This window comes from Rhipicephalus microplus, chromosome X (genome assembly GCF_043290135.1).
Source record: "Rhipicephalus microplus isolate Deutch F79 chromosome X, USDA_Rmic, whole genome shotgun sequence".
NCBI classification, from domain to species: Eukaryota; Metazoa; Arthropoda; class Arachnida; order Ixodida; family Ixodidae; genus Rhipicephalus; species Rhipicephalus microplus.
The window spans coordinates 167,091,653-167,101,723 of NC_134710.1; the positions used below are offsets into that span (position 1 = coordinate 167,091,653).

The window sequence follows — 10,071 nt, forward strand, 5'->3', positions numbered from 1 at the left end:
CATGGCATATTTTTTGGTTCTTTTTTTTGCTCCGACTCCCTCAAGTGTAGCTTGGAGCATCGCTCTACGCACTCTATCTTGTTAACAGTATTTCGTCAGTCACATCGCTCTCGGATTCCCATTTTGTGTGTCACTGAAAACTGCAACTTGTTTAGCCGGGTTTTTCCGACGTGTAAATGAACACATGTCGCCTAATTTTGAGCGCCCAGGCCTACCCTCATATTGACCAAAAAAAAAAACATGAAAGTGCAACAACAACAGCGTGATGATCATGCTTGACCAGCCGATCACTGCGGGGTTTCTATGGTCTGCCTCGCTCTTGGGCCATTCAGTGTGCTTGCGATGACGAAAGGAAGCTGAAAACACTGAGAGGCCGAGCTGCGACGCAAGGTGTTGCAATATCGCCAAAGAACATGTCTGACGACTCTATGTACTTCCGAGACGGGAATACGGTTCTCACTCATGGCTTAGGCCTGAGGCAGTTATCGTAGTTAGGAATACTCTAACATTTTTGTCGTCGTATGGAGAAATATCAACAGATGCAACAGCATTACTTTGGTCCCGCTAGAAACTTCCCACACTAGCAGTAACAAAATATGAAGAACATAGCGAAAGAATAAAATAAAGGACAATTAGCAGACGTAGTACAGCTATTAAGAGTTAAATAAGGTATTTCTTGAAAGAAATAGAAAGAGGAACATTCTAGATTGGTTTTTTCTTCACTTTAATGCGTATTTTGAGGTTCCACTATGTCGAAATACTGTTCACCATAGTCCAACATCGTTTGCTTTTAGGTGAATCCTTGAATCTGTACAGCGGTGATGTGATTGACACATAACCTAAACAAACGCCCACACTTAGTTTCGAGATTCACTTCTCCAACTTGCAAGCCTCGTCAGTGAAAGTGTAATATGGGACAGAAAGAGCTCATAAAGTAGAAACTTGTGTCTGTGTCCTTGTAACGTTTTGCCACCAGCACAGCAGATGCGACTCTCGAGATACCGCAATTAGCTAGCTGCTCAAACCCGGCAAGGTAGCTTAACAAGTATGCTGCCAAGCTGCTGTGCTTTAGGATACGGGTTCGATTCCCGGCGATGGCGGCCGCATTTCGATGGAGGCAGAATGCAAGAACACCCGTGTACTTAGATTTAGGTCACGTTAAAAAGCACCGAGTGACCAAAATTAAGCCCGAGTTTCCCACCACAGCGTACTTCACCATCATATAGTGGGTTTGCAAGGTAAAACCCCAGAGTTAAAATTATTTAGCGAGGCGCTCTTTTGGTGATAAAAGGGCACATAGAGAAAGACCAATTTCCGGATGTTTTTCCACACCATACCTCCCAACGAATTCATAGAATGCCGTGTTCTACATCTATATAACAGCTAATGGACCGATATGAACGCATTCAGTCGCGAACTTAAAGGGGCCTTGCAACACTTTTTGAGCATGGTCAGAAAACTCTGCCGGTTGGTAGTAGAGGTTCCCGAAAACACGCAAGCCAAATATTATAGCGCAGCACGTGGCCTGGTATTCACAATAAGTTATCAAAGTCACCTAAAAACTGATCTCTCTTCTCTCGTCAAATCACGGAATATGCCCAAAAATCACACGTAGCAAGCCCATCTATCTGCCATTGGCTGATTGGAACAAAGTGCACTCGCTCGTCACAGAGATCACTGCGGGAGGCTCCTACTTGTCCACGCGTGCGCGCGCGATCACACTGAAAAAGCTGCGCACTCCGAGAAAAAAAAAAGAAAAAGTGCTCAAGGTCACGAGGCGCGCGTGACGTTTTTCTGTGGCCCTGCCATCCCTCCCTGCTTAGCTTCCAGCGCTTTCGTCGCGAGAGGAGAAGAAAGAATGCCATTGCAGCTTGCGACAAACCTTTGTAACTCCAATCGCACAGGATGGATTCTTAACATTTTTGTGGCGTTTAATTTATGAGGCAATAAGCTCTTCCGGTGAGTTCATTTCATGATTGCTTGAAAAAGTTTTCAAAGCCCTTTTAAGGCATAGCATTCATTTAACACGAAAATGTCTGTAACACGAAAATGCGAGGTTCCACCACTAATTGAGCGACGTCATATCCGTCACGGAAATGAGGACAGTAAGAGTTCAAGTCAACAAGTCCCAAAGAAATATTTACGGAGAGAAAAGGCTTGGCCGAGGCATCCGATCGTGAAATCAAACATCTGACTACGTTGTCGTTAAACACGGGAGTCCGACGCGTTAGCTACTTGGCGACCGGGTTTCGGTTTTTTTTTTTTCTTAAGTGAGAACAGGCACATAACACACAGTTTGGCACCAGTAGAATCTGTAACAAACCTGTGATGCATGGAGGGCAGTCGCCTTCTCGAAGTTAGACGCCCAGTCGGGCGTACGTGACTAAAATGCCTGAAATGACTGAAATAGGAATGCCACCCGTGCAGCAGGGGCATAGGCAATTTTTTTCTGGAAGAAAGGGGGTGGGTGCATGCTTGGTTACACTTTATGTATATGGTAATGCGTACGTTGATATGCGCGTGTTTTTTGTTTATACATACACTTGAAAATTTAAAAATTATCGAAGGGGGTGGGCAACTTTGAATTTAACCCCGGCACATTTATAGGCTTTGCTTGTGTTGTGCAGACCACGAGTCCGCATCACCTTGTCATGGAGCTTCATCAAGAGGATGCGTGGATATCTAAAAGCAAAACAATACGAAAAGGTACACCACGCAAATTTTTAAATGCGTAATATTATTAATTGTTTAGGTTTAACGTACCGAAACCACCATATGACTATGAGAGACGCCATACTGGAGGGCTCCGGAAATTTCGACCAATTAGTGTTCTTTACCGTGCACATAAATCTAAGCTAAGCACATGGTCCTCAAGCGTTTTCGCCTCCACCAAAATGCGGCCGCCACAGCAGGGATTTGTACCCGTGACGCGCGGGTCAGCAGCCGTGTACCACCATGGCGGGTTGATTTTCAACTGCAAGGTACCTGATAGTGAACGGGTCTAACAAAAGATACTTCTTTCTTACCATTCATGAGAGTGTATCCTAATGCAGTGTTGAATTGTAAGTATCAATTAACACATGCACAGTAGTTACGGGTTTTATTGAGATAAAAAAACGCGTACACTATGCGTGACAAATAATCCTCTTTCGTTCATACAGGCTTTCATCGTCAGAGTGACCGTATGGAGCTTAAGGAAGGACGACATAGTTCCGGGTGGACGGGACATCCGTTGTGGTGTTTGATAGCGTCCTTCCCCTGCCTGTTATGGCAGAAAGGCTAGTAAAGCACAACGAACAAGCGGAAAATACCACGTAGTTACAAGGCTACACGTATATCTCGCGGTTCCAACGCAAGCCATGTCATTTATTCCGGATTGGGAGAATGGTGATGCTATCTAGTAGCAGCCAAGCGAAATACGGCATCACGACACCTAACGAGCGCCGAAAATTAGCGCTTAGCGGAGCGCGAGCGCTCAAGCGCCACGGAGGTTTGTCTAAGCTTTCCGCACTGACGGTGTCGTAATGACGATTTCCGCCACATGGATTCCCTTCCACGTCGTACTAACCTATGACGCCTGGTTGCCCGCGGAGTGAAATTTAAAAGCGCAGCACCAGTGTCTCCACCAAATGTTTTGCTTGAAATGGCGACAAACATCAATTCTGCTGCTTTAAGCGTCGCGGTAACGTAGCGACATCGACAGTAGAATGTCACGATCGCGAAAGTGACCACGTTGAGTCAGCGTAACGCACCAGAGGGAAGCACAAAACAATCACGCACCGGACCGAAATTTTCGTAGCATCAACAAATGCACACGCCAAGTCAGCACACGTCAAGTCAAGCGAAGAGCAAAGGCTCCTGCCGACCTATTAAGTAGTCGCGTTATAGCTAAGACCTAAAGTTCGTGAAACTTTCACGGATAGCCACTTCATTTTTACTTATACGCTTTGCTAATGGCCCTGGTCATGGCTTCTACCTATTGCTGGGTTCAATGCTTATCAATTACTTTATCTACAACAAGCGATTGCCGGTGGCCGTCGAGAAAAGAAAAATGTGGCACTACGCATCAGCGAGAATTCATCCACGTCAAAGGCTACCATGCTGATCTAATAGCAATTTAGGAGTACAGTAAACTGAGCGCATTCTGCAAGTTCCTTTTACACTGTAACATAAATAACTAATAGCAATATTGGCCCTGCATGTCCAATTGCTTAACGTCCGTCAAAGCTACGACTACTTCTACGAAGATTGATTGATTGATTGATTTGTGGAGTTTAACGTCCCAAAACCACCATATGATTATGAGAGACGCCGTAGTGGAGGGCTCCGGAAATTTCGACCACCTGGGGTTCTTTAACGTGCACCCAAATCTGAGTACACGGGCCTACATGACTTCTACGAAGACACGTTGATCTTTTGTGTTGTGCACAATTACCGTGAAAAAAAAATCAACCACCTCTTTTTCTTCAATAGTTCTTTTTTCAATAGTTGTGTGTGTGTGTGTGTGTGTGGGGGGGGGGCGGTGTGTGTGTGTGTGTGTACGTGTGTGTGTGTGTGTGTGTGTGTGTGTGTGTGTGTGTGTGTGTGTGTGTGTGTGTGTACAGCAGGTGGGTATGGTGGAGGACCAAGGTGCGACCGGCTCTTGGGGGTAATGTGTGTGTGCTCTTGAAGCAGTACAAGTTTTAAACGCGAAGCATTTATTTGCGTATACTGCAAGCACTTTGGCGTCTCTGCGTATCTAACTATCTAGCCCCCTACGTCTGAGTGCGCTCATGACCGTCCCCTTGACTTGGGGTACACCAAGATAATACGGGAGAGAAAAATTGTTTGACTAATGCGACTTCCTGTTCATGGCATGAATACTGTCACAATCTCGTCAGGTACGTCGTCAAGCACTTTCCGAAAAAAAAACTTGGCACATACACTGCGCTCGGTATGCGCCACTGGCATGCGTGCCTGTGCCGCAGGTGATAAACATTTTGTATCTGCCCAGGAACGGCGAGAACACACAAGGGTAACATTCACTATGTTACCATAGGCAGCGTTGACCAGATGAATGCAAATATATGTCAGTGTCCCAGCAGGAATCGAACCCTAGCGTTCTGTGTGGCGATGAAGTATTCTTATACTACAGAGCCACCCTAGGCCTCGGGTATACTTTTCATAGAAACGCTAATGTTCGTGTAACGTCAATTGTGGTAGCAGTACTGGCTATTCAATTTTATAAACATTATAAACATTACATATGTACTCCTGTGATACAGCCGTCATATCGGGTTAAGGTAAGTTGTAGTGAGGCGCCATCCGCTGAAATTGATTTGTGTAGCAGTGTTAAGGGCTACCATCCTGGTGCGAACCAGCGCTTCATGTCAGCTTACCACTTCTGATGTTGCTAATATTCATTTTACTGCAAGCATCGTTACGCAAATGTATAAACAATTGCTAATAAAAAAACATATGCGGCTGTTTAACAAATGTGTGTGCGTGAATTTGTACATATATTATGCGCCACCTCCTCACGTATTGCTCAATAAAAAAAATAAAACACATTCACCTTCCAACCATATGCTTCGCATAACATCAATTCCCAAGGTACGTGGGATCTTCCGAATAACTTACTCGTTTACGGCATGCTGTTCATTATGAAAAAAGTTGCAGGAGATTTCCTGCATTGTGGGAATCCATTTTATGCGAAGCCGTTAGCGAGTATGCCAGCCTTTGCCGGGTGTTGTTGTTTTTTTTTTCTTTGAGCCAAGCGCAACGATGTGGATCAACGTATCCGTGTAAATGAATTATTTATGCGCTTGTTGAAAGCTTTCCAGGCACGTCACTTCCGGAGCCAGCTCACGGTTCGGCGTATCGTCTGCACTGATAATGATTTTGCACTGCTATAATAGCAGATAGCTCGCACTACCACCAAGACTGGCGTTGCTTCAACATGATGCGGTTATAGGGCCTTTTTCTATGTGGTTTGAAACACTGGTGTGGCTCTGGGGTGTAACCCTTGACTCGTACTCAGAATGCAGGGGTTCTATCCGGCTCTAGCTGTGCTTACATCGAGGTTTTTCGCTCATCGACAGCGCCGTGCACGCCGGTACAGGATTTTCTGCGACAGGATCTATCTATCTATCTATCTTAGATAGATAGATAGATAGATAGATAGATAGATAGATAGATAGATAGATAGATAGATAGATAGATAGATAGATAGATAGATAGATAGATAGATAGATAGATAGATAGATAGATAGATAGATAGATAGATAGATAGATAGATAGATAGATAGATAGATAGATAGATAGATAGATAGATAGATAGATAGATAGATAGATAGATAGATAGATAGATAGATAGATAGATAGATAGATAGATAGATAGATAGATAGATAGATAGATAGATAGATAGATAGATAGATAGATAGATACGCTTAAAGTAACCGAAGTTCGCTAAGACATGTTTCGCATTTAAAACTAGTCTTCATTCAAACCTGTGCGCCTCATGCAGCTTGTTCTTTATTTGCATATACAACAAGATGAGTTAGTACGAGTCGAGCTATAAGCTGCAGTGACAAGACATTTGATTTTTTTTCTATTGAAGTTCTATTTACATTTACTTGAAATAACAATGTTCATTACTTATTCAGAAAGCTAAGGTAAAGCTTGCCATCATATGAGCTCGTCCTCAAAATGCAGTGCTTTGGAAGCTTAATTGAAGGCATCACAACTTCAACTGACTGATGTTATTGTGCTCTCTCAAATGTTTACTCAATCTTTACATACTTTTGAATGTGTGCACTTTCCGGAGTCCTCCACTACGGCGTCTCTCATAATCAAATGGTGGTTTTGGGACGTTAAACCCCACAAATCAATCAATCAATGTGTGCACTTCAACTTTTACTCTTTCGCGAATACTCTGCTAAGCCCAAGTAGACACTGTCAGAAAACGTCATTTTATACGGTGTGGGTGGGGAAACAGTAAGATGGAGCAGTCTTTCCTTTTTTTTAATTTTCGCTTCATTCATGACTTGACAAAATTCTTCTGGGACCAGTGCCGCTTTCGCCGACTTAGGCACGTGACTGATCAGTCTACGCGAATTCCCGTATAATTCACACTTGCTTGTTTCTTTCGCAGGTTGGGATCGTGTGCATTGCGTTGGTACAACACGCACATGGTGGCCAGCAGCGTCAGGCATCGCCATTCGAGATGTCGAGCAGCGTCAACAATAACCAGCTGGACCTGGCTAAAGAACTATTACGTCTTTTCAATCTTCACCACGTGCTTGCATCGATGAATGTTTCTCACAGTGTGCGACTAGGGTCGGGTAACGAAGGTTCCTCCTTTGTTCCTTCAAACCCATATTGGATTCTCATGAACCAAACGCAGCGACGGCAGCCGATAAGGCCAAGTTTCGTGCCGAGGACAGTAAACAAAACTAGAGTACTTAAGCCAATAGGACACAATGTTAATGTCACAACAAGTACCGGCAAGAGAAACTACACTCAAAACAAGGCATCCAGATCTTTCTCCACAGTCACCGCCCCGGTATCTGATAAACCCTTGCCGTCAAGCAGCAGCCTCAATTCAACGCATTTTAGAGCTTTTAATACTAAAAATCATAGTTTTGTTGCACCGTTGCCGATGGAAAAATTCACAATCGAAGACGCTCCCAAAAGCAGGCCTCTCCTGCACATGCTTCACAAGGAATCACTGACCGAGAAAATTGAGAGGGCCAAATCTTCGTCTTTTCCTACTGAGAGTATGCGCGGCAGACCAAAAACTAAAATGAGAAGCACGGAGACCGATAGTGAAGTCGCTGCTTCAAATTTCAAGCTGCAACCCGCCATGAGGATCATAACGTCTCCGAGTAGCAGTGTTAAGCACGAAATACCGGTATCCTTTAACCACGCTTTTATTGTTCTGGGCCAGCCCGTAGAAAGAAAAAAGGCTCTGGCATCCGACTATGAAGTGTCGGTCCTTGGTGCCGTTCTAGGAGACCTTATCGACCAGTCTGAATCAGCGCACATGCGCAACAAAGCACGTATGTACAAACATGTGTTCAATATTGGAGACAAGCCGGTCATTCAGATTACTGAGTTATCAAACACACATTCAGAGCAAACGCCGAAAATGAGCGGCTCTGTTAATGGCGAAGATGCCCCGGGCAGGTCAGCAGTTTACAAGCACCGGTCAAGCCCTCAGACAGCAGTGTATGAAAAGGTGACCAGTGAGCACGCTCACGCCCAACCTCCTAAGAACGAAGAACATTATTTTGAGCAGCCTTCGAACAAGCTTATCACACCAAGGATAGGGGAACTTGTACCTGGTGCGAGTGCCTCTGTGCTACAAGCTACGTACAAACATCCACTTGAGTCCACTCCGCTTCCCTATCATCCTTCGAGGCACAAAAGTCTTGGCTCATGGATGTCCGCCGGTAAGAATGAACCAGACACAGCGTTTTCGCAGTGGATTCCACTTAAGAAAAGCCTTGTCAAGAGAAATGTCCCATCTAAAAGTAAAACCAAAGCCCATGCTAAAGCACAAAATGCAAGTACACCCTTGAGCGCTCTTCTTGACGATACTAACACAATAAAACCTGGTAAAAAATGGCGTGGAATTTTGAAGCCAAAGTACTTCGAGACGGTGAACTTCACCGTTCCACAATTGCTGCCGGGAGTCATATTCACGCCCGACATACGTGGCACCCCAATTTCGTCTATATCACCTTTCGATGAGGCTCCCATTGGAAGTGTCCACCGTGTTGTGACCATTTACGGAAAAAAGACCAACCAGAAGCCAATGGCCCCTGTCACGGTCGTCCTAGCTGAAGGCTCACAGCCATCATCAACTGTGATGCAGCAGGCGTCGCTAGTGAAGCGTCGCCACGACGAGCCAGATCCGCCGAAACCTAAGTACATCCATGGCCTGTCGGACAAGTACGGTGAGCGGCCGCCTCCTCCAGATCGAAATGATGACTATCTTCTCCACAAGGGACCCAAGGGCTTCCGAGGGGAAGGTGAAGGAAGGAGGCCGCCACTCGGTGGTGGTCGTCACGCACCTTCGTTGGAGCCTAAATTCGATCCAGAGTTTGAAAGATCACGCTTCTTGAAGCCACCGCCCTTGTTCCCAGAAAGGGACCGACCGCCGCATCACGGACGCCATCCGGACGATCATTCTCGACACAGAGATGGGCCACCATACGGTGTGTATGGTCACAGGCATCCGGACAAGGGGCACTACGGAAATAGTGAGCCCCTTTATCGTCCTGGAAAAAGACACCCACCTTATCACGACGTGCCGGACCGGAGCGAGGGCCTGCCGCCTAGGGAGGATGGCGAGTTCGAAGAGGATCTCGACCCGTCTCGCTTTGACGACTACGAAGCCTGGAGACACCTGACAAGGCCACCTCTGTCGGCCGGCGGCTTTCCCCCACCCTTCATGCCAGGCTTCGGCGGCTACCCCCCGTTTCGTGGTCCTCCGTTCCAGGGCGGTGGCCCGCCTTTCCTAGGTGGTCCAGGTGTAGGTACTATTCTGCCGGGGAAGAAAATGGAAAAGTTTAAGTACTTACTCAAGGGTGGCTTGCGTGGGGCTGGTGGTCTCCGACCTTCATTTTTCGGTGCCCCACAAGGATGGTACTGTCCTTGCAATTACTATCCCCCTGCGGGACGTTTTGTCACTGCCGGCTATCCTGGTTTCTGGGGACCAATGCGTGGAGATTAAGTCGCTTTTGTCGCAAACCTGCTGAACCGTGCACAAATCCAGTCATACGATATCCACTTTCTCTTCGTGACGAATTTTGTCTCTCATCGCTGCAAATGTGAGCGAGCCCCGTAAAAAGTCAAAGCTTCCACTTGTGTTCAATACGACAGAGAGCACTCTTTTTCACCACGACCATCTTCAGAATTAAAGCGCAACCATTTTCATTATTTCATACATTCTACAATGCGCTGACATACCATTCACGTGGAAGAAGTGAGTGACATCTATATTCGCATCAGACATTCAGCCTTGTGGGGGCGTATTCCGGCCCAGGATTCATGGAAGCTCATGTGAATAAAAGTCTCAGGATAAA

At 45.8% G+C, this 10,071-nt stretch overlaps 1 protein-coding gene across 4 annotated transcripts in view; it reads left to right on the plus strand.

Moving 5' to 3' along the window:
- LOC119176937 (cell adhesion molecule Dscam1) overlaps positions 1-10,071 on the plus strand; it is a 640,641-nt gene extending 630,570 nt beyond the window's left edge. For all 4 annotated transcript variants that reach the window (XM_075878151.1, XM_075878149.1, XM_075878150.1 and 1 more), the window contains one exon: positions 7,134-10,071. In XM_075878151.1, coding sequence (XP_075734266.1) covers positions 7,134-9,719 — 2,586 coding nt within the window. In that variant the 3' untranslated portion in view covers positions 9,720-10,071. The remainder of the gene's footprint in view (positions 1-7,133) is intronic.